The 24,805-nt window shown below is 44.4% G+C and overlaps 1 protein-coding gene across 6 annotated transcripts in view; it reads left to right on the forward strand.

The window, feature by feature from the left end:
• Window positions 1-24,805, forward strand: part of LOC148888059 (rho guanine nucleotide exchange factor TIAM1-like) — a 62,539-nt gene that overhangs the window by 9,508 nt on the left and 28,226 nt on the right. For 2 of the 6 annotated variants that reach the window (XM_089013448.1, XM_089013450.1), the window contains exons 2-8: window positions 6,580-6,650; window positions 15,934-16,008; window positions 16,822-17,725; window positions 19,484-19,928; window positions 20,803-20,975; window positions 21,338-21,562; window positions 24,049-24,234. In XM_089013448.1, the coding sequence (XP_088869574.1) occupies window positions 16,832-17,725; window positions 19,484-19,928; window positions 20,803-20,975; window positions 21,338-21,562; window positions 24,049-24,234 (1,923 nt within the window). In that variant the 5' untranslated portion in view covers window positions 6,580-6,650; window positions 15,934-16,008; window positions 16,822-16,831. Of the gene's footprint in view, window positions 1-1,933; window positions 2,069-4,414; window positions 4,431-6,579; window positions 6,651-15,933; window positions 16,009-16,821; window positions 17,726-19,483; window positions 19,929-20,802; window positions 20,976-21,337; window positions 21,563-24,048; window positions 24,235-24,805 lie in introns of those variants that run through there. The other 4 variants (XM_089013453.1, XM_089013454.1, XM_089013449.1 and 1 more) reach the window with 3 other exon arrangements.

Consider the following 24,805-nt stretch of genomic DNA (forward strand, 5'->3'; position numbering starts at 1 on the left):
GCTTTTGCGTATCCCTGCTTCCCTACTCGTGTGTGAAGTCTTTGCCATTGTGTATATGCTTCAAGAAAATACTTGAGCCAAAAATAGGCCACGGGTGTCACCGACTCCCATCCTCAGGCTGTTTTTGATGTCCCCCCCCAACACACCTGGTTCAAGTGATCAGCACTCTGCAGTGCAGTCTGCACATACTTTGTACTGTACAGTGATACCTCGACTTATGAACGCTTTAGCTAACCAACTTTTCGCTTTACGAATGTTAAATTTGCAAGAATATAATCTTGGCATACGAATTATTTTTCGGGAAACACACGGCGCGCCACAGTGAGTGATGTGTCGTTCGCGAACGAGCCGGTTCTTGGAGCTGTATCTCTGAAGTGAAAGAAACTGAAAATGGCAGCCGGCTTTTTTCCCTCTATTCCCCGCCCCCAGTCTTCAGTTAAAGCCGCACGTCATTGGTCAAGATCCGTGGTAGAGGAGCACGGGGACATACGGCGCGGGGGCAGGGGTTACAGAAACACACACACACGAAAGGGAGACGACAGAGCTTGAAACTAAAAAAACAAAAGTGAAAAAATAACAAAAACCAAGAGTGATATGGTGAGAAAATGGATAGAAAACAAGGTGAAATTTGAACTCGTTTCAACTTTATTGATAGTTCAAAGGCAGAGTTTAGACTGCAAGGTTAAAATATACCATCAATCAGGCGCCACAAATAATGGCACAAGCCATCAGTACAATTTGAAGAGAACATACAAGCAAGGGAACCAGCTATTAATGAAGTTTCTAGTGTGTCTTCTAAGATGTACAACCCAGAGCTCCTTGAGACACTTTATGCAAAAAGCTATCCATTCCATCAAGCCATCAACGACCAGCACAAAGGTAAATAAAATGATTTTATTATATAGTACAGTTTATTTCTTTAATTACAATACCATAGCACATGTATTATGCAGAAAATAAGGTATATTCTGTGTAATTTTAAGGCTTATTTAGTTGAAAAATATGTTATATGGGACCTGGGAACGGATTCTTCTCATTTTAATGGTTTCCTATAGTAAATTAATGATTGGATTATACACTTTTCACCTTACACACACTTTCTGGGAACCAATTAAGTTCGTAAGCCAAGGTATCACTGTATTTGTATGTGTTAAACATCTGCTGCGAGCAAGGAGGCGGGAAAAATAGCTTTAATCCAATCTGGTTTTAAACGTGGGAAATGTTAATCGGATCTATTTTCCCCTGCCGGCGTTGCTTGTTAATCTGTCTGAAAGGTAGACAATGTTGTTCTTATTGGAATCAAATGCCATACAAGATTTTGACTGGAGGCAGCAGCATTGAGCCAGTGAGAAGAAGGTTTCTCGCAGCGGCCCGCCGTACTCCTGATATTTGATTGACAGCGATGATGGCGGTGGATTGATTTTTTTTTTAACAGGGACAATTGGAAAATTTTATGGTTTGTACACATTTTTTAGCCCTACTTTTTGAGGACCTGATTCCGCTCAAGTGTAAATTCCGAACTTGGAAACAGTTTTACTGGCACACAACCACCAGTAGGTGGCAGTGATAGGACGATCGCGATGCGCGATCATGCCTACTTTTGTTCTACTGCCGATTTAAAAAGAAAAGGAGTTGTTACGATCGATGCTAATCACCTTTGAGTAATTTCAACAACCGTTTGTGACCTGCGCTGTTAAATTGTCTTTTCTGATGTCGCTAAGCCTCATTGTAACATGTTCAAAGGTGATGTTTAGTGTAAACATGATGCATCTCTTGGAGGCAATGGGGTTGGGTTGAGGCAGGGGCATAGTGGTGTAGGGGCAATTACAGAGCAGACGAAGGAGAGGGACACGCATTCCGGCCGCCTGCAGCTTGTATTGGAGGGGGGGGGGGTGGCATGGGGAGGGAGGAGGCAATTCCGAACGGCCCATCCCTCCCACCATCGCTCCCTCACTTGAAGTCACCCTGCCGTGTGAGGGCGTCACTCAATGCTGAGTTTGAGGATCATAATGGAGTTTGAAAGGCGCACGAGTCTCTTCGCTGACACAGCTTTGTGGCCGCTCGCACAGTAAGTTGATGCGGTTTTTGTGGTTTCTTTTGGCGCTTTTTAAGAGCAGCTTTTGCAGTGTTGCAGTTGCATGTGAACAACAGTAGCCAAAATGGAACTGTATAGTGCCACTTAGCAGTTTTTTTTGACGACGATACTAGTGCAGCGTGTTCTACCGGAAACAAATTCCTTGTGTGTTACACACTTGTGTTACATACTTGGCAATAAAGATGATTCTGATTCTGATTCTGAACTCAGGGCTGGATGTGGGGAGGGGGAGCTTCCCCACCTTGATCTCAGGTGGGAGGGGGGGGGGGGTTGCCCCATGCCATTTTGCATCCTGTAAGTCTTTTTATGTATGCTGCTGTTGTCATGTTCATTGTTTGTTTCTGTGTGTGTGAGACGTCAAACGCCAAGTGTGTGTTTATTTTTAAAAAAGTTTGTGTACGTGTAGTGATGACATTGCAGTCCTTGCATCCAAATTTAGACTAAAATGTCACTTGTCATGCTTAGATTGTTTTTTTCCACCCACTAGCATAACTCCTTTTCTGATTCAAAGCATGCAGCACTTGTTGTTGTTTTCTGCAAACCTGCCTCATTCCTGCTTCAAAAATGACCAAGTCAACAGGAAATTTGAGCAAAATGCTAAAATTTAAGGCCTGGGTCCTCAATGGGGAGGAGTGTTTTTGTGAGTGAGTGTCAACATAAAGAAAAAAAAATCTTGTCTATTTACCAAAAGCCACTGTGGCCCCAAACTAAAAAAAATAATGTTATGACTTCATTTTGTTATGACTTCATTTTTCTAAAATCATGTTTTTCTCTAACGAGACTCGTTCTCTTAATTTTCCAACTTTTCTGGATGTGTACAAGTCTCGTGGGTCGGGAACCTTTTTGACTAAGAGAGCCATAAAAGTAAAATATATAGAAATGTTTTTCAGTGAGAGCCACACACACGCCCGCGCGCACACACACACACACACACACACACACACACGCGCAAACACGCACGCACGCGCGGCCACTTTTCAACAAAATGTCAGAATGTATTATTTAAAATAACTTTTTGATAGTACTCACCGTTAACATGAATGGTTTTCCGTTCCTCGTGATTGGTAAAAATCCAGGCAAACGATCGGAATGAAAGTCAACTTGCCGAGTCCATAGGCAAAGTTACTGCTAGCTCGCCTGCACACGGCTCATTAGCTTCTACACTTGCTATCTGCAATATACTTCTCGCAGAAGTATATTGATGCTAAACGTTAACATGGGGCTTGTTAAAATATCACTGACATTCGACTGCTTCATCGATGGTATTGTTTCATTGCAAATTAGAATCGCAAATCCTCCGATGCATTCAAGCTGGAGAGTACTTTTTTTTTTTTTTTTACTGTCTGTCTGATTTAAAGGGCCGTTTACCTGTTTCAACTGACGGCCAGTATCATCCAATCAAACCTGCGCTTTCCGCCAACCTAGGTCAGTGTCATCCAATCAAAATTGCGCTTTCCGCCAACTGCAGCCCCAACAGGAAATGAACGGCAAAAAAGCGAGAATATGTATTTAGTTTTATCGGCGAGCCATATGCAATCATCAAAAGAGCCATATATGGCTCGCGAGCCATAGGTTCCCGACCCCTGACATAGACAATGGTTCCTTGAGCTGTCTAGCTATCTAGCTAGCTACATATCTAGCTGGCTACCAAGCTAGCTATCTAGCTAGCTATCTATTTGCTATCTATTAGCTAACTAACTAGCGATTAGCTAGATAGCTAGCTGTCTATTAGCTAGCTCGCTAACTTTCTATCTATGAGTTATTCCGGGTTGAGCGAACGCTGGCACCTGTGGTTGCCGCTGCTCACCCACAGAAAAACTGATCCTGTGACTGTAAAGTGACCTTGAGAGTTTTGAAAGGCACTTACAAATTAAATGTATTATTATTATTATTATTATTCTTAATTGCAAGTCATGATGTTAAAAAAAGCCGCATACATGTTTCACCCACTCTTTGTATTTCCATATTTGGATTTGCCTTCATTAGTCTCGCAGTGGAGAAATTCACATTTCGCAGCAGCAAAGTGATAAAAGGAATATTAGTGCACCAGATGGCTCTCTGCCCCCACCCAACTCAAAGCATGCAGACAGAAGTCTGTTTTGCATCTGAAATGTGTTTGCAAATGAATATTAAATAGTTTTAGAATGGGCAAAGTCAAGGAGAAATCTCCAAGGGTGCATTTCTGAAGTTTGAAGTGTGGGCGTGTGTATGTAAATCACTGCATTGTGCCCCCCCCACCCCCTGTGTGTCCCCCTCCTGCGGAGAAGAGTGCTCATCTGGTGTCATAGTCATGGAAATGCCTCGACCAGCTTGTCGCCGTCTGCTTGTTCACCAGGTGACCCTCCACTTTGGTGCCTTTGCATTTAAAGGACACGACACCATCGAAAAGCAGTTAAAAGTGTGATGTTGCTACATGCTTTGAATAGGGGAGGAAAGTAGATACATCTGCTGCACAAATTGATTTTGGAAATTTTAAAAAGGGTGACATGATGTAGAGTTATTTAAAGGACAACCAACACCATTTTTCGTTTTCTAACTGACATCAGAAAAACATTTTATAGCATCAAAAATCCCCAAAACATGCAGGCTGATATTTTTTGTCAAATGCAAAACACCAATAAAATGACTTAAAGTGTCCAAAATCTGCCACAAATCCACTCGAAACTGGGGATTTTCAGAAAGTCCCACCCCCAGTTCGTGACGTCACGCCAAGTCATCTTGCCTTGCTCAAGAAACAAAACAATGGGCTCACGGAGTTCAGATTTGGAGAAGATGCTTTCTTGTTACTCATCCAGTTATGAATATGATTCAAATAGTTCTGAAGAGGAAAGCATACATGTTTGCAATCGATTAAAGGAGTCCTCCCAAATTAATTTCAGCCGTCAATGACAGCAATGTAGTGACCCGGAAAATGCAAAAGATGCCGCCCAAGCTTCGTTGGAAATGGGATGATTTGTCTGCTGGGAATTTGTGTCAGAGAATATCATATAATATTACTAATATAGTAGTCTTGGTGCAACACACAAAGATTCACCATTGCGTTATTTTTGTGTTTTCCTTCTAATTTCGCCATCTACATGGATCAACACAAAGTTTTCAGACCAAACAAAGTACCGCAAAATGCATTGTGTGTCGCTTTCTCATTCCGGGGTGTTCCAGACGTGACGTCACGTCAGGCATCGTCATCAACTCGAAAACAAGACTTCCTGATTATTTAGCGCGAGTCTTAAAATGTAAAATATAGCTGTATGCGGTGGAATCTTTGTAAAATATGCTCAGTAGAAGTCATTTGAAGTGATTTTACAAATTATGGACACAACTTATCCGGAGGTGTCGGTTGTCCTTTAAAGTTCACAAATGGATGTTTTGGTTGTGCGGTTCTGTTTGATAGTGCAATGTTTTGGCCACACTCTTTGCATGGACAGAATTTATCAGCATCTGATGGCCAAGTCAAAAGGTGGTTATCCAGTTGAAATCTGAAGAAAGAATGACTTTTGTTCATTTTAGACGCATGTTGAAAGGCGCTTATAAATACCAAAAAAATACATGTAGGTTCAAAGCTGACATTTTCAGCGTGCAATGTGTGTAGTGGGCGGAATGGGGAGCGAATGGATAATCATCCTCTGGGAACATTGGACCCACATTTGCTCAAAATGGCTTGAAAATAAAAAGCAGAATGGCATATGTCTCGAGGATGTCTTAAAGGTGACAATAGCATTTATGGGGGGTTTGATTCTCCGCGGTGAGTTCCCTTCGTGTATTCTGTTAGAAGACTCCCGCTTGTCGGGCCTTTTTCCCTACGCGGCCTTCTTGTGTCGCGATACAGCTTGGCGACGCTTGGCTGCAGAATGTAACACGGCGGATAGGCGCTCCGGACGTGTAATAGTGGAGGTAACGCTTGGGGGGGGGGAGATAATGCACATCTCCAAACTCATTGCTGCCGGATGCACTTAATAGCACATTTACATGACGTGAATGTGTAGTTCCGTCAGTGGCTTTTTTCTTCGGAGTGCTCATCAATATTTAAAATCCCTGATGAAAATGTGCCTTGACGTCGACCCAGATGTGTTTGGGGTGACGTTAGGTGCACGTCTTGTCGTTTACTGACCTGGAAGAAAATGCGATGGGGAAACGCATTGGGATGCAGTTTGCAGTTTTAGTCATCGCCATGCGGGGGGGGGGGAAATTGGTCTCTGCGCACTAGAAGATAAAGTCGAACCCTCTTCAATATGAGAACCTCAATTAAAAAATGGGAAAAGAAATTAACTCCAACATCTTGGTGAGAATCTGCCTCGAAGAGTCCACTCTATTTTGACTTTCCATGTGAGGAGCTCTATGTGTCCCAATACTTTTGAACAGACATTCAAGAATTGTGTTACGACAAACATAATTTTATAATAATAATACATTTAATTTCTAAGCGCCTTTCAAAACTCTCAAGGATACTTTACAGTCACGGGCTAAGATATTTTTTTTTTGTGCAGGTGAGCAGCGGCAGCCATTCGCACCAGCGTTCACTCTACCCGGAAGTAACACAGCAGCAAAGTTATGAAAGGTAGAGCTGTACCCTCTTTGTGACATGAAGCAATAGATGAGAACCGTCGGGCTTGAAAAATGCCTAATGTCCCACATGCACAATAACACTACTAACCACCTTCCAATGTTTAACAAACACTCAGTCTGACCCAATTTGGAGTGGCAATCCTCAGGACAACTCTTGAGGTCCGTTCACTGATTTTCAAAGATTAAGATTGATTTAAAAAAAGACAATCCAACATCAGTGTGAAACTTGAGAAGGCTGGAAAGTTTTGTTCTAAAAGTGAGAACAACTCTATTTACTTCTACACTTTTCACAACTTACACGTGTCCCAGAATGTTAACCCATCAAATGTCGCTTCCTGCGTGGGAAGTTCTAACAGTTCATCTTCCCATGCGACGGCGCGCATTTGTCACCACAAGTCCTTCTTTTCCGTCAATAATACTCCCATACGACCCCCACCACATCACCACGTGAGGGACCTCCACCTCATACTCTCCTCACCCTGCCAGATGGGACTTGGCTAATTGCTATGCCGCCGTTATGATACCTTCAGTCGCCAATCTGTCATCGTAAAGCCATCACGCACATAAGTGCAGAGTTGGGGAAATTGTCGGGTGTGTGTGCACAGCAACAAAATGTGAAGTATGTGAAGGATGGGAAGACGAGATGAATGTCTTGCTCGGCACGCGTTCCCTGAAGCGATCGTCTTTCTGCGACTTTGGCTGACATTTTGAACTTGTGGTCATTTTTGCGCCTCATGGGTGTAAAAAGTGTCCCAATACTTTTTATACATTCAATTGAGGTTTTGTATTGCATGGCCTTTGACCCATGGTCCCATTTTAAATCCACTAAGGTGGTTTAAAACTGCCTTTAGTTTATTGCTAGCAGTTGTTAGCCGGCCAAATATTCCCATTGCTCGGGTGGCATTTGTTGGGGTAATTCGCTATACGAACATTTTTAAACATCTTTTGCATCGTTTGTTTACGTTTTGGACTTCCTGATACATCATATCCTGCCTTCCTTTACATGATGTCACATCCTATTACGTCACCCGTCTTGTAAATTCTCTTCCAGCAGTCTTTCGGCCCTCTTCCTCCTTCCTCTTCCTTCATCTTTCTTTGTCCTCCTCCTCAGCCGGCACTCCATGATGCCCCTGCTGTCTACAAGATTAAACTAACTTATTCTGTCTGGCTTCCTGCTGATTTAACCATCCTCTGCCATCAACACCCTGAAAAGCCATGAACCAGGGACGAACGACCATTTTCAACCCATTAGCGTTAGCTACAGCTATCCAACAGTGAGCTTCGCTGACAAAATATTCCAGGCAATATTCTGGGCAAATATTATCAATACAGTGATACCTCGGCTTACAAACGCTTTAGCGAAGGAACTTCTCGCCTTACGAACGTTAAATTCGCGAGAATATAATCTTGGCATCTTCTTTTCCTTTCGGCTTTTCCCCTCAGGGCTCGCCACAGCGAATCAATGTCCTCCATCTATCCCGGTTTTGTGCACCTCTTCTCTCACACCAGCTACCTTCATGTCCTCTTTGACCACATCCATAAACCTCCTCGTCGGTCTTCCTCTCGGTCTCCTGCCTGGCAGTTCAAGACTTAGCATCCTTCTCCCGATATAGTCACTCTCTCTCCTCTGGACATGTCTGGCCTCTCTGACTTTGTCTCCAAAGCCTCTAATATGAGTTGTCCCTCTAATGTACTAATTCCTGATCCCATCCAACCTGGTTACTCCCAAAAAAACCTCAACATCTTCAGCTGTGCTTCCTGTGTTTTGTTCAGTGGCACTGTCTCCAGTCCAAACACCATGGCTGGTCTCACCACGGTTTTATACACTTTTCCTTTCATCCTAGCTGAAACCCTTCTATCACACATCACACCTGACATTTTTCTCCAGCCGCTCCAGCCTGCCTGGACACGCTTCTTCACCTCTTTTCCACACTCTCCATTGCTCTGGACAGTTGACCCCAAGTACTTAAAATCCTCCACCTTCTTTATCTCTTCTCCCTGTAGCATCACTCTTGCACTTGGATCCCTCTCATTCACACACATATATTCCGTCTTGCTGCGACTGATCTTCATTGCTCTCCTTTCCAGGGCATATCTCCACAGCTCTAGTTTCTCCGCCACCTGTTCCCTGTTCTCGCTGCAGATCACAATGTCATCTGCAAACATCATGGTCCAAGGAGATTCTTGTCTAATATCGTCTGTCAGCCTGTGCATCACCATAGCAAACAAAAAGGGGCTTAGAGCTGACCCCTGGTGGAGTCCCACCTCCACCTTGAATTCCTCAGTCATACCGACAGCACACCTCACAACTGTCTTACAGTCATGATACATGTCTTGTACCGCTCTGACATACTTTACCGTCACTCCAGACTTCCTCATGCAATGCCACAGCTCTTCTCTGGGCGCCCTTCATACGCTTTCTCCAGATCTAGAAAGATACAATGCAATTCCTTCTGACCTTCTCTGTACTTCTCTATCAGCATTCTTAAAGCAAACACTGCATCTGTCGTAGTCTTTTTTTGGCATGAAGCCATACTGCTACTCACAAATGTTCACTTCTGCTCTTAGTCTAGCTCAGGGGTGGGCAAACTTTTTGACTCGCGGGCCGCATTGGGTTCTAAAATTTGACAGAGGGGCCGGGCCAGGAGCATTTGGAGGGAGTGTTTGGGCCGGAAATACTCTGAACAAGTTATGTCCATAATTTATAAAATCACTTCAAATGACTTCGACTGAGCGTATTTTACAAAGATTCCACAGCATATAGCTATAGTTTACGTTTTAAGACTTGCGCTGAATATTCATGAAGTCTTGTTTTCGAGTTGATGACGATCCCCATGTGACGTCACGTTTGGACCGCCCCTGACCGAGAAAGCGACATACAATGCTATGGGCGTTGTACATACTACATTTAAAGGACAACCGGCACCATTTTTTGTTTTTGTTTCCCACTGACATCAGAAAAACGTTTTATAGCATCTAAAATACCCAAATCAGGCAGGCTGATATTTTTAGTTAAATGAAAAACACCAATAAAAATGACAAATGTGAAAAATATCCCTGATCAGTTAATAAATTTGTCTCAAGGAATATGGGGTTTAGATACTATTTCGCAGATACTTGGAGTAGGAAATGGAAATAGATTAAAATAACATATGCACTGTGATTTATCAAGATTGCGTCTGTTTTTAATACGTTTCCATCGAAGGGGCAAAGTTAAAGAAATCAACATTTATTGAAAAATGGAATCACTTTCAACATTCAAAACATATTATTACACAACGAAATATTCAAGCTTAATAATACCTACTTGTGTTAAATTCCGCCAAATCATAGATGGCTTGTCCTGACCGCGCGCTCAACAAACTCCTCACTGACGCCCTCGCGCAAACAATACACGTGTACCGTCGCCGAGCACACAAACATAGACTACCTGCAGTTGAAATTTGCATACTCGGCACGGCAGCCAATCAGAAGCCTGCTTCTTTCTTCCGGACTTTCGCAAGCGTTATAAAGTCGTGCAATTGCATGTCATTTTCCAAAATAGATGCACAGAACCTCAGCCCAGAAGAAAGATTCAAAAGAAGCTAACAACATATGTGACGCTACAAAACGTAAATTTACTTAAACCGTGACTGTAAAGTGTACGTGAGACTTATGAAAGGGGCTTAGTGGCTCGTAGAAAGCAATGCAAACGTTGCATTGTGCACCGCAATGACAATCGACGACTGCAGCAAAATCTACAGCCATGCACATTTACCGTAAATTAAGCAAGGTAGCATTTATAGTAGGTGCATTCTTGATTTAAAAAAAAAAACTTTATACTTTGTGGCAATGTTTTTTTAATGTGATTAGTTGTCTCATTGTGCTTCAAGTTGTGAAAAATGGGGCAGGGAACTTTTCAGTTATCTGCCCTGTTGTTCGCTAACTTTTTGTCATGAGTTTTAGACACTGTTTGTACTATGATTTGGGCAAGTTCGGCGGGCCGGATTAAAAAGCCTAACGGGCCGTATGTGGCCCGCGGGCCGTAGTTTGCCCATGTCTGGTCTAGCTTCAACTACTCTTTCCCAGAGTTTCATTGTATGGCTCATCAACTTTATTCCTCTGTAATTAGTACAACTCTGCACATCTCCTTTTTTCTTAAAAATGGGCACGAGTACACTTCGTCTCCATTCTTCAGGCATCTGTTCACCATCTAAGATCTTGTTGAATAACCCAGCCAGGAACACCACTGCCACCTCCCCAAGACACTTGCATACCTCGATTGGGAAATCATCAGGCCCGAGTGCCTTTCCCCCCTTCATCCTCTTCAGCGCCCTCCTCACTTCATCCTTGCTAATGCTTGCTACGTCTTGGTCCACAACAGTCACGTCTTCTACTCTTTGTTCCTTCTCATTTTCCTCATTCATCAATTCTTCCAAGTACTCTTTCCATCTTGCCATCACACTCCTGGCACCTGTTAATACATTGCCATCTCTATCCTTAATCACCCGAACCTGCTGCAGGTCCTTACCATCTTTGTCTCTCTGTCTCGCCAGCCTGTAAAGATCAGTCTCACCTTCCTTGCTGTCCAGCCGAGCATATAAGTCATCATAGGCCTCTTTTTTGGCCTTTGCCACCTTTACTTTAACCGTGCGCTGCATCTCCTTGTACTGCTGTCTACTCTCGTCCGTCCTCTGTGTCCCACTTCTTCTTTGCTAACCTCTTTCTCTGTATACACTCCTGCACCTCCCCATTTCCACCACCAAGTCTCCTTATCTACCTTTCTTCCACTCACCAAGATACACCAAGTACTTTCCGACCTGTGTCTCTGATTATGTTCGCTGTAGTTTGCCAGTCATCTGGAAGGACCTCTTGCCCACCCAATGCTTGTCTTACCTCCTTCCTAAATGTCATGCAACACTCTTCCCTTTTCAACTTCCACCATTTTTTCCTCACTTCAGCCTTTGGTTTCTTCATCTTCCTCCCTGCCAGCGTCATCCTACACACCACCTCCCTATGCTGTCTGGCTACACTCTCACCAACCACTACTTTGCAGTCACTGATTTCCTTTAGATGGCGCCGTTTGTGTTGCTTTGTGTAAGCGGGTTCGGTAAATGATACAACTTCTGGATAGAGTTGAGGTTCTTTATTAGGACGGCTGTGTTGGTTGGAGGGAGAAGGCAATTGACATGTGTGGCTCTCGTAGGCTCTCATCAGACTGACTTGCAGCAGCGCGCATGCTCCTTTGATCTAAAGCCAGGCATCACTAGTAGAACATGCAAATACGATTCGCTCATATCATTACACCGTTGACACAAAATGTAGTCTACCTGTTCACTTCTGCCTCCACTCTTATAGGTCACCCTATGTTCCTGTCTCTTCTGAAAGAAAGTATTCACAATAGCCATTTGCATTCTCTTAGCAAAGTCAACCACCATCTGTCCTTCAGCGTTCCTCATCTGGAGTCCAAACCTACCCATCACCTCCTCATCATCTTTGTTGCCTGCGCCAACATGTCCATTGAAGTCTCCACCAATTACAACCCTCTCACTTCTCGGGATGTTCTGTATGACTTCATCAAAGTCCAACCAAAATTTCTCCTTCTCCGCCAGCTCACATCCTACTTGTGGGGCATACCCACAAACAACATTGAACATCACGCCTTCAATTTCTAGCTTCAGACTCATCATTCTATCTGATACTCTTTTTACTTCTAAGACATTCCTAACAAACTCCTCTTTTAAGATAACCCCAACTCCATTTCTCTTTCTGTCTTCACCATGATAGAACAACTTAAACCCTGACCCTAAGCTTCTAGCCTTGCTACCTTCCTTCTCTGCATCATGTCAACCAGCTCTCTACCTTTACCTGTCATTGTTCCTACATTCAAAGTTCCTACTCTTAGTACTATACTTTTGGCATTCCATCTCTCTCTTTTCCTCCGGGCACACCTCCCTCCTCTCCTTCTTCGACCAACAGTAGTCCATTTTCCACTGGCACCCTGAAGGTCAACAGTACCAATGCTGGCCGTTGTTAACCCGGGCCTCGGCCGATCCGGTATGGGATTCATAGGTTAGATTCGCATATTTGTTTTGGCAATTTTTTTTTTACGTCTGATGCCCTTCCTGACACAACCCTATGGATTTATCCGGGCTTGGGACCGGCACAATAAGACACTGGCTTGTGCCCCCTTGTGGCTACATTATATATATATATATATATATATATATATATATATATATATATATATATATATATATATATATATATATATATATATAAATATATATATATGAGTATAATCTTGGCATACGAACTATTTATCGGGAAACACACGGAGCGCCACACTGGGTGATGTGTCGTTCGCGAACGAGCCGGTTCTTGGAGCTCCTAACAAGGAGCTGAAAATGGCAACCGGCTTTTTTCCTCTATTCCCCGCCCCCAGTCTTTGGTTAAAGCCGCACGTGATTGGTCAAGATCCGTGGTAGAGGAGGGAGGGGGGCACACACACTAGGGCACACGCAGCAGTAAGCGGGGGAGAGGGGTTATGAAAACACACACACACGAAAGGGAGACGACAGAGCTTGAAACAATAAATAAAAGTGAAAAAGCGATATGGTGAGAAAATGGATAGAAAACCAAGTGAAATTTGGACTAGTTTCAACTTTATTGATAGTTCAAAGGCAGAGTGTAGACTGCAAGATAAAAATATCCCATCAATCAGGCTCCACAAACAACCCGCACAAGCCATCAGTACATTTTGAAGAGAACATTCAAGCGAAGACCAGCTATTAATGAAGTTTCTAGTGTGTCTGCCTGCATCTGTTGCTGTTGCAATATCGCAACTTCTAAGATGTACAACCTTGAGAGCTCCTTGAGACTCTTTATGCAAAAAGCTATCCATGCCATCAAGCCATCAACAACCATCACAAAGGGAAATAAAACAACTTTATTATACAGTACAGTTTATTTCTTTAATTACAATACCATAGCACATTTATTATACATAAAATAAGGTAAATTGTGTGTAGTTTTAAGGCTTATTTAGTCGAAAATTATGTTTTATGGCGACCTGGGAATGCATTATTCTCATTTTAATGGTTTCTTATGGGAAATTAATGTTTTGGAATACACACTTTTCGCCTAACACACGCTTTCTGGGAACCAATTAAGGTCGTAAGCCAAGGTGTCACTGTATATCGCAACCTTAGCTCTCAAATATGTGTGCTCTGTACATGGGTGCGGCAGGCAGATAATGAGAGGAGACGACAATTTACAATAGCGCGTTCAGACTCGCATGGGAAGATTTTGATGAGGCTGTTTGTTTTCAACGGCTAATTTGCTTGTAACTATTGACCCAAAAAGAACGGGCCCAAACTCTAATAAAGCCCGTTTCTTACTGTTTTGTCCGAATGAAATGAAACCATGGTCATAACAACTTTATTATATTCAAAGCATCACATCAAAACACGAGGGTGTTTGGCATATTTTCTCCGTTTTACAGCATATGTACTAGATGGCCTCCATTTAGCTTCGTGCATTTTTTGAGATATAGCAAGAAGTTGTCCATGACCTCTTACAGACTGAATTGGTAATGGCTCTCATCTCCTCCCTGATGGCTTTCTTGAATTCTATGATGGTTCTGGGTTTCCCTGCGTATACTCTGTCCTTAAGATAGCCCCAAGGAAAAAAGAAAGGGGGGCTTAGGTCCGGGCTATGGGGTGCCCACTCAAAATCAGTCTTGGGACTGACCAACTCGGCCTCTGAAGTTCTCTTTCAGCCAATCTCGGGACAGGTTTGAGGGGTGAGAACCTGCTCCGTCTTGCTGCAACTAGAACTTGCTCATGAGCGACGGGTAGAGGGACCAATTCAGCCTGGAAGAACGTCATGGACAACTTCGTGCTGCATGCACGGAGCTAAGTGGAGGCCATCTAGAACATATGCTCTAGAACCGAGAAAAAAAGGCCAAAGACCCCAGTGTTTTGATGTGATTCTTTGAATATAATAAACAAAATTTGACCAAAGTTTCATTTCATTCATTGGGGTCTAGTTAGAGTTGCAGCCCGTTTTTTTTGGGGGGGGGTCACCCTGTATTGTATATCATTGTATGTTTTACACATACAATGCCGCTGACTCTCCTTGCTGCTGCACCAATGACTTCTGTAATATGTCGTATACTCAAAATGCTAAAATGGAAGCATGTGCTGACTCAGGTGCAAATGTACCGATTAGCTTGACAATAAAATCTATTCATACGAAAAGCACAAAAACAAACAGGACGTTAACAAATACTACCACTTCCACCGTCTCCAGCTCACAAGTCAACCCCCCTCCCATGCCCCGTTCCAAGTGGCCTCGACCTTTTGTCCTAGAAAAAAAACGCATCTCACGCCTGACTAGCACCCAGAAATTACCATCTGTTTTAGGAACTTCAAAGTGAGTCAATGAGGAGCGAAACTATCCGCAAGCAGGATGTGCCCCAGTCACACCTTTTGCTGAGTGATGACGTTGGAGATAAAAGTGACGCCTTGCCGTGGGGCTAGTGGATGCGTTGCTTCCTCAGGAAGGACAAATACTCACCACTTATGTGTTCGTTTTGCTCACGCCCTACATCGCTTCAACTGTGTGAGTTATTGTGGACGCATCAGATTTGAAGGTTCCGGCAAGGTCGTTGTTGACTGGGACAAAATGTGAAGGAGCATCTTCAACACTTGCGGTAACTTTTCAAGTGGCCAGAAAGCGTGGCGGGTTCAAATGACTGGGTAGTTCGTTGCAGCTTGCCACGAGTCGGTCGGCCGCATTCTTGCCTCTCACCGCTCAAGCGCGCCTCATTCACTTCGCATTCACGCCTGTTTTGATTTGAAGGTGGCCATTTTGTTGATTTTTTTAAATAATAATAATAATAATAATAATAAAAATAATACATTTAATTTATAAGCGCCTTTCAAAACTCTCAAGGTCACTTAACAGTCACAGGATAAGTTTTTCTGTGGGTGAGCAGCGGCAGCCACACGCACCAGCGTTCGCTCAACCAGGAAGTCACTCAAATAGATAGAAAGCTAGCTTGATAGCTAATAGATAGCTAATAGCCATGTTCCATGAAATTCAAATTAGAAGGCATGGCACATCTTCCCAAACATGTTCCAGCACGTCTGAATGTTGATCTAAACCCCCCTTCGGTCTCTATCAAGAACATCGAATGAATTTTTATCTGCATTTTTTAGTGTCCGTGCAGTAAACAACTAGACTTCCTCCTTATGTAGCTCTACTTTCTTCTCTTTACTCTTTGTCTGTAGCTCATACCGGGGAGGGCAGAAGTTTGAAGTTGCGTTGACCAGCAACATGTCAGATAAGTCACGTCCATCCAGCAGGTAAGCAAACATGTTTTTATCCAGTGATACCTCAACTTACGAACTTAATTGTTTCTCAAAACGTGTGTAAAGTGAAAAGTTTGTCTTCCAAACATTAATTTCCCATAAGAAACCATTAAAATGAGAATAATCTGTTCCAAGGTCCCCATAAAACATAATTTTCGACTAAGTAAGCCTTAAAACTACACAAAATATACTTTATTTTATGTATAATAAATGTGCTATTGTATCGTAATTAAAGAAATAAATTGTACTGAATAATAAAGTCATTTATTTACCTTTGTGATGGTAGTTGATGGCTTGATGGAATGGAGTGGGAGGAGGTGGGAGGCAGGGAGTTAATTTTTGGAAGGAGAGTCACCTTTCATAAGTACTCTAGGAAAGAAATAAACTAGTGTATAATAGTCGTTTTATTTACCTTTCTTTCTGTGAAATGAAAGTCCAGTTAGGCATCTTTTTCCAAAACAAGCCAGTTTCATCAGCATTAAACACTCGATGAGGAACGTACACCTACTTCCACCATCTTGAGGAATGATTCCATGTAAGCTTCGGCAGCTTTATGGTTAAAACTGGCTGCCTCACCATGACGAATGACACTATGAATCCCTGTAAGATGCTTAAAGTTCTTGAACCATCCGTGGCTAGCCTTGAAATCATCAATAGATGACGAACTTCCAGGTTGCCTCTTGACGATATCTAAGTGAAGTTCTTACAAATTTAATGTTCGTAAGCTAAAGCGTTCGGAAGTTGAGGTATCACTGTAATTTGATATGATGAGCAAGTCGCCATTTTAGACTTTTGGATGTTCCGCAGTCAATGAATCATGGGAAATACAGAAAGCCAGCGCGCGGAGGATGCCTTCATTGGCGTGGAGCGTGGCTATTTGTCGCGTAAGCATATGTCGCGCTCGCTTCGCATCTCCAACAAGCACTCGTGGCGCTGCCGTCACGCCTCCTCGGGTAAGATTGAGCACAGGAACTCGGAGACCAGCACGCGGTCCAGCAGCACCCCCAGCATCCCGCAGTCGTTGGCCGAAAATGGACTGGAGCCCTTCAACGAGACCGACATCCTGACGGACTTCGGGAGCCCCGTTTGGGTGGACCACGTGGCCATGAACCTGAGGCCCATGTCCTTCCTCCTCGCCCCGGCCGGTTTGGCAGTGCATGGCAACACGATGCTCATCACCCTTCCCGGACCCACTGCGGATGAACTCCAGGATGAGGACCTGGACGTGGGCGAGGTGACGTATCTGCAGGACCCTCGGGACGGATCCAAGGGGGCCGCCGCTTTTAAGAAGCGATCCAAGTCGGCAGACACCTGGCGAGACGATAGCCTGGAGTTCTCCCTGTCGGACCTCAGTCAAGACCCCCTGACCAGCACGGAGGAGATGATGACTCCCGGCACCGAGCGGGAACCGATGGACTGCGAGGGGACGCCCCGGTCCGACCACGCCGACCGGTCCAACTCCTTTGATGAGCTGTATGGCCAGAAGATCCCCGGTTGCCGGCAACCCAACACCCGCAACAGGCAGTGGCACGACGGCAAGCAAGTCGCTGGGAGGGGCGGCGACGACAAAGCGATCTGCGAGGATGACGGCAATGCCTACAGCGCCTTCACTCTGCCGTGCCGACGCTCGCATTGCCTCTCTGAAGGCCTGCAGGGGACCCAGGCCGCCTTGGGTGCCAGTATGCAGGGGAGGAGAGCGCAGACCATCCAGGTAATGTATTAGTGACCCGATTATCATTTCTGGATCTGACTATTTTTTGGGGGGGGCAACAAGCCCCGCCACAAATAGGAAAGAAAACCAATTGATGCCGATACGCAGTGTCTGAAACTCTTGACAAAAATTGGGGCACCAGGGCAGACAATTCTGAAAAGTTGTCTGCCCAGCCATAAAGTTGTCTGCCCCATTTTTCACGACATGAAACACAATAAGACGAATAATCGCAAAAAAAATCCATTGTTGCAAAGTATTAAGGATTGATAATCGGAATATATAACAGAACAACACTTTAATATTAAGTAATTGATGTACCTACCACAAGTGCTCCCTTGCTTAATTGATGGTAAATATCCCTTGCTGATGATTTTGCTCCAGTTGTCGTTTGTCCATACACTGTTCGGCATATTGCACAATGCAATGTTTGCGTTGCATCGTCTGCTACAAGCCACGTGAACTCCTCTTTCCCCGATGCTTTTAATGTACGTTTATGTTTTGTAGTGTCATACATTTTGTTAGCTTCTTTTGAATCTTTCTTCTGGGGCTGAGGTTTTGGCTTGATTCCTAACCACTTATCCATTTTTCTTGTGGTCTCTGTGCATCTACTTTGGAAAATGATATGCAAATGCGCCCGGAAGCGCAAAGCCATTCGATGCAGGCTTCTGATTGCCGATTATGCAAATTGCCAAACGAAACGAAATTATGAAATTTCCAAACCAAACGAAGATTTGGAAATCGGAATAAAGCAAACGTTTCATTTGAAGAAATATCGTTCGTTTTTTTTCCCTTGATAAAGTTGTCGGCCACCCGGGCGGAGACGTTCTGTAAATTGTATGCCCGACGTAAATGTTGCACGCCCCGGGCTTCAGGGCGGACGTTATTTCAGACACTGCTATACGTCAAGTTTGCCCTCTGGATAGAATATTAAAACCGGTCTGCAATCCGGTGACACCGCAAGCGTGACCCTCCCCACATTTTATTTATGCCCCCACTCCCCTTTATTTATTATGTCTGTGTGCTTCCTCCACTTTATAAACTGCACAATCAGATTAACAGTCTGAGGAAAGCTCTTCTTTCCCCCTGCCGCTTGTTTTTCTTGGTCCAGAAGAGAGACAGGGAGGGGAGGGGGTTTAAAGTCACATACCTCCCCAGACCCCATTTGAAATGTTTTGCCTTTTGTCATGCTAATGAGCCGGGAGGCCCGTGGAAGAGTGCCACGGTAAAAATACGGTGCACCGTGAACTTGTCACTGTGACGCCCCCACCCCCAACCAAGCAGCCCTGTAAAACTTTGAAAGCAGCTCTGGAGCACATGATTAGGTCATGTGATTGGACCAAGTTTGGCGATTCCCCCCGTCACGCTCCCATCACCGAGGAGCTTTTGGCCATGTGCGTAGGAGAAGTGGCGGGGTGGACACGGGGGGCTGGGAAGACGCGATGGTGCCACAACGGGGGCAGCCTCCACTTGAACAACAGCGATGGTCCCGTTTTGAACAGAAACTTTTCGTGTCAGGCTTGTTTTTGAAACCCTTGAGGAGGCTTAAGCTCTGAAACGGGGTCAGGTCTGGTCTAGTTCTTGGATGGAGATGCCAGGTGAGCTAATCTTACCTCAGCTTCAACTCACTGCCTGGATAAAAAGGGAAGTTTGGAGTTCTTAAAAAAACTGGGGTCCAGATAAAAAAAATCCAGGACAAAAATAATTTATAAATCCTGCAATGTGGACATCATGCCGTCTGGTCCGTTTTGGGCCCCGCAGGACGTCACCGCCGGCGAAGGCAGCGAGCACGACGACAGCGGCATCGACGGGGTGACGGCCGAGTCGGAGTCCCGCTCCTACAAGACCATGTCGGCCGCGTTCTCAGTCTGCTCGGCGGCCGGTGGTGGCGCGTTTGCTGGCAGCGACAGCGGGGGCAGCGCCGGCGGCGGGACCGCGGACTCCACCCAGGGCGTCTACGAGAACTTCCGGCAAGAGCTGGAAATGAGCTCCTGCCAGATGGAGCGTTTGGAGGAGGTCTTGAGCGACGAGCAGAGTAACTTGAGCTCCGCCTACCAGTCGGACACGCTGCTTGGGGCGGGCGTCCAGGGGACAGTGCGCAAGGCCGGCAGGCTCGCCGTTAAGAACTTCTTGGTTCACAAGAAGAGCAAAAAAGTGGAGTCGGCCGCCAGGCGCAGGTGGAAGAGCTACTGGGTCTCCCTCAAAGGTTTGTGATGCATTCACGTCAGAATGTTTTTCTGGATGTTTGTCGCACGTTCTTCTGCCTGTGGGGATTTTCATTTCAATAGGTCACATTAGATGGGGTGAAACTATTTCATCGGAGAAGGACCAGGGAATGATGCAAACCACTGCACCCACCAAATGACAAATTTGCTCCCGTGGAAGATGCCGTCCATCCATCCATCTATTAATTCATATTTATGGATATTCACAAAAATATGAAGCAGAAAACTTTGACCTTCCCAGCATATTAAGTGTCAACTTGTTTTTTATATCTATCGATCTATCTAGCCCTTCCTATCCCCCTCTCTCGGTCTCTCTCTCTCTTCCTCTCTTTCTTTCTCTCTTTCTCTCTCTCTTTCTCTCTCTCTATTCATCTCCCTCTCTATCCCCCTCTGTATCCCCCCTCTTTATCCCCCTCTATCCCTCTCTCTCTATCCCTCTTCGCTATCCCTCTCTCTCTCTCTCTCTCTCTCTCTCTCTCTCTCTCTCTCTCTCTCTCTCTCTCTCTCTCTCTCTCTAGCCCTCTCTATCCCTCTCTCTCTGTCCCTTTCTCTCTATCCCCCTCTCTCTATTACTCTCTCTCTCTCTCTCTCTCTCTCTCTCTCTCTCTCTCTCTCTCTCTCTCTCTCTCTCTCTCTCTCTCTCTCTCTCTCTACCCTTCTCTCTCTGTCCTCTCACTTCACCCATCCATCCATCCACCCATGGTTATTTTTCATTTCCCGAGCTGCATTTCTCACCTACATCCACTGGAGGGCAAAATTCCAGCTTGTTTCATTATCAGTCCTCTTCTGTTTCAAAGTAAGCGTCTAATCAATTTCTCCAATCCCTCTCTGGTCCTAACCCCTGCACCCCTCCAGGCTGCACTCTGTTTTTCTATGAGACGGATGGGCGCTCGGGCATCGACAACAGCAGCATCCCCAAGTACGCCATTTGGGCGGACAACAGCATCGTGCAGGCTGTCCCCGAGCACCCCAAGAAAGACTTTGTGTTCTGCCTCAGCAACTCGCTCGGAGATGCATTCTTGTTCCAGGTCAGACATGGGGGAGGGGTGGATAAAAGTATCGGGACAACATCACTAGCTTATTATAGCCACTAGATGGCGCACGTTGGTGTTGTGCAATGTGGGGTGGTATAACAAGACCCCCACACAGGGGTCGTGCACCAAGTGCAACTGCAAGTCTAGCAGATGATTTTTAGAACCCTCAAAAGTTTATGAAGGAACATAAACACCATAAAATGGGGTATCTTCACCACCCCACCCTGCTTCTAAAAGTGATTTTCTTCTATCTTAAGAAGCTGTTACATGATATAATAAACATTGGTAAAATAAAATATGATAAAATAAAAATGTCTGTCTGGATCGCTGATTTATTTTTTTTTTCCGGCGCGCAGACGTGCAGCCAGACGGAGCTGGAGAACTGGATCACGGCTATTCATTCGGCGTGCGCAGGCGCCGTCGCCCGGCAGCATCGGTGCGAGGACACTGTGCGCCTGGTGCACGCCGAAATCAAAAAGCTGGAGCAGAAGATCGACATGGATGAGAAGATGAAGAAGATGGGTGTGATGCAGCTGGCCTCCGTTAGCGACGTCAAGAAAAGGAAGACCATCCTGGATCAGGTACGAAAGGTCAGGTTTTGTAAGGACATAATTCATAATTGTTTTTGTTTCATTTATTCAGACTGTGACGTACAGTGATACCTCAGCTTACAAACGCTTTAGCTAACGGATTTTTCACTTTACGAACATTAAATTCGTGAGAATATAGTCTTGGCATACAAACTAGTTTTCGGGAAACACACGGAGCACCACAATGGCTGGCGGACTAGTTTTCGCCGGTAGAACACCAAACCACACTTACACTTATCATTCACTTGCTAGACGTGCAAAAATATGTCCACTCCAGTGCCAGTTTTTTGTCATTTTCACTCAAATTGCACAATTTACAGAATATTGGGTTTAAGGATTACATAAACAATCAATGCAACGGAGAAACCTTGGACTCTCTTCTTTTATCAGAAAAAAGAGTCAATTCTTAAATGATATGGGTCTGGAGTTATACGAGCTTGAAATCAGGGCGGCTGTCCAAAATACAATGCAATGCATACATATTGGTTTATAGCGCTTTAACAACAGCTGAAGCTGTAACAAAGACTAACATGGAAATTCTTCAAAAGAAGGGGAAAAGACACCACCTTAATCAGAATCAGAATCCAAGTATGTAGAACACACAAGGAATTTGTCTCTGGTAGAACACGTTGCACTAGTATCAAATAGGGTTAGGGTTTAAAGGACAACCGACACCACTTTTTTGTTTCCTAACTGACATCAGAAAAACATTATACAGCATCTAAAATACCCAAAACACGCAGAATGATATTTTTAGGCAAATGCAAAACACAAATAAAAATGACTTAGTGTCTAAAAACTACTTCAATTTGAAACCGGAAGTGGCCAGTTTCAGAAGGTCCCGCCCCCTTGTTTGTGGTATCACGCCAAGACGTCTTGCCTCGCTCGAGAATCAAAACAATGGCTTCAGATTCAGAGAAGATGCTTTCTTGTTACTCACCCCGTTAGCTACTCCCCTCAGGCAGGCGCTACCGATCCATGTGCACCAAATCCAGCAGACATTTAAACAGCTTCTTCCCCCAAGCCATTAACTCTTTGAACTCTTCAACAGTAGCCAAAATGGAACTGTATAGTGCCACTTAGCAGTTTTTTTGACGACGATACTAGTGCAGCGTGTTCTACCGGAAACAAATTCCTTGTGTGTTCTACATACTTGGCAATAAAGATGATTCTGATTCTGATTCTGATGAATATGATTCAAATAGTTCTGAGGAGGAAAGCATACATGTTTGCAATCGATTAAAGAATTTATTCCGTGTCATTTTGAGGCATCTGGAGAGAAATGTAGCACCCACAAGATGGCGACAAAGCTCCGTGGAAATGGGCTGATTTTTCTCCTAGTTATTTTTGTCAGCGAATATCAAGTACAGTAAAGTCTCGTTATATCGATATCGGATATATCGATAGTCCCGGTTATATCGATACTATTTCTATGCACGCACGGAGAAAAGTACATGCAAACAGGGTCGGATATATCGATAGTCCCGGTTATATCGATATTTTTTCGGACTCCCTTGAATATCGATATAACGAGACTTTACTGTAGTAGTCTTGGTGCAACACACAATGATTCACCGTCGCGTTATTTATGTGTTTTCCTTCTAATTACGCCATCAACACGAAATTTTCAGACCAAACAAAGTACCACAAAATGCATTGAGGTGATGAAAGGACTGCTACAGTGTGTCGCTTTCTCAGTCAGGGCCCTTCCTTCCCGTGACGTGACGTCAGGACTCGTCACCAACTCAAAAACAAGACTTCCGGAATATTCAGCGCGAGTCTTAAAACGTAAAATATAGCGATATGCAGTGGAATCTTTGTAAAATATGTCAGTAGAAGTCATTTTAACCAATTTTACAAATTATGGATACAACATTTCCGGAGGCGTCGGTTGTCCTTTAAGTGACACTTGCCTCTATTGAGATGTTGTGCTCTAATAAAATAAAATGAAACTTTCCTCAAAAAGAAGACAATCCTTTGATGACTGGTTGCTTTATATGTTTTCAATTGTAGGAATTGAATGACAACCACCCAAAATGTTTTGCAAACATTTTGGATAACTAGGGGTATGAATTGATTTGTCACTGTTTGCAATGGTGTTCCGCATGTTATGGACATCCAGTGTGTATCCTAGCACGCAGCTGGTAATGCCCCTTCCCCCACCCCCATTCCTGCGTCTCCCTCTCTCCCCACAAATGCATTGTCTTTCACAGGCGATCAAGTGGTCTTTGTCGGGACCATTAGATGGAACCCGATCGGGGTGGTTCTGTGAGGTCTGTGCCAGGGTTGCCATTGTGCTCAAGCCAAGAGATAAAAAGGCCCAAAAGACCAGCAGCCAATCGGAATGTGTGCCATTGTCGGCGTCTTGGCAATCCGGCGTCAGCTTGCCGCTCCCAAACAACGTTGGCCAGAACCGGGCCGGAGCCCGAGCCTTCGCTCCACTGCCCCAGTAAACTCTTCTCTTTGTCATCCGGCAGATCTTCTTATGGGAGCAGAACCTGGAGGGGTTCCACATGGACCTGTTCCGCTTCCGCTGTTACCTGGCCAGTCTGCAGGGCAGCGAGCTGCCCAATCCGAAGCGACTGCTGGCCTTCGCCTCGCGCCCGACCAAGGTGGCCATGGGCCGCCTGGGCATCTTCTCCGTCTCGTCCTTCCACGCACTGGTAAGGCAGCTGCAACCTCCCCTCTCCATCCGTCCTCGCATAATCGTTTGGCCAAGTTGCACTTTTGCATTTGGACTCGCTTATCTTTAAAAGGGAACTTTGGTGTTTTGGGATTTAATCTTAAAACTTTTTTGGAGGAGGGACTATTAGAGAGTGAGCTCATAATCCTTCAAACATTTTTTCTTAATTGAAAGTCATTTTGAGTATGTTTTTACTATTTGAGTTTACGATGATAGTTATTCTAAGGGCCATCCATTCATTTTGCGTCCACAGTATTTGATTTAGAAGGTATTTCATGTTTACAAGCCCTTTGTGACCTGATTTAAAAGTAAAAACAAATTACAAATAGGTATTCCTGTAATAATCTTATTTTTTATATTTACTGACCAGCATTAACAGAATGGAGCCATGCAGAAATGTTACCCGAATGTGTTTAAAAGGAATTTGGGGGTTACATTTATGCACGCACACCCCTCACCACCCAACCCTCTGCTCCCCACCCATTACATTGCAATGGACATCAGTTCCACGCTGATTATCACCATTCACGAGGTGGCCCCCATTTCCCAGC

This window comes from Hippocampus bargibanti, linkage group LG14 (genome assembly GCF_051943395.1).
Source record: "Hippocampus bargibanti isolate YZ-2025 linkage group LG14, ASM5194339v1, whole genome shotgun sequence".
Classification (NCBI taxonomy): Eukaryota; Metazoa; Chordata; class Actinopteri; order Syngnathiformes; family Syngnathidae; genus Hippocampus; species Hippocampus bargibanti.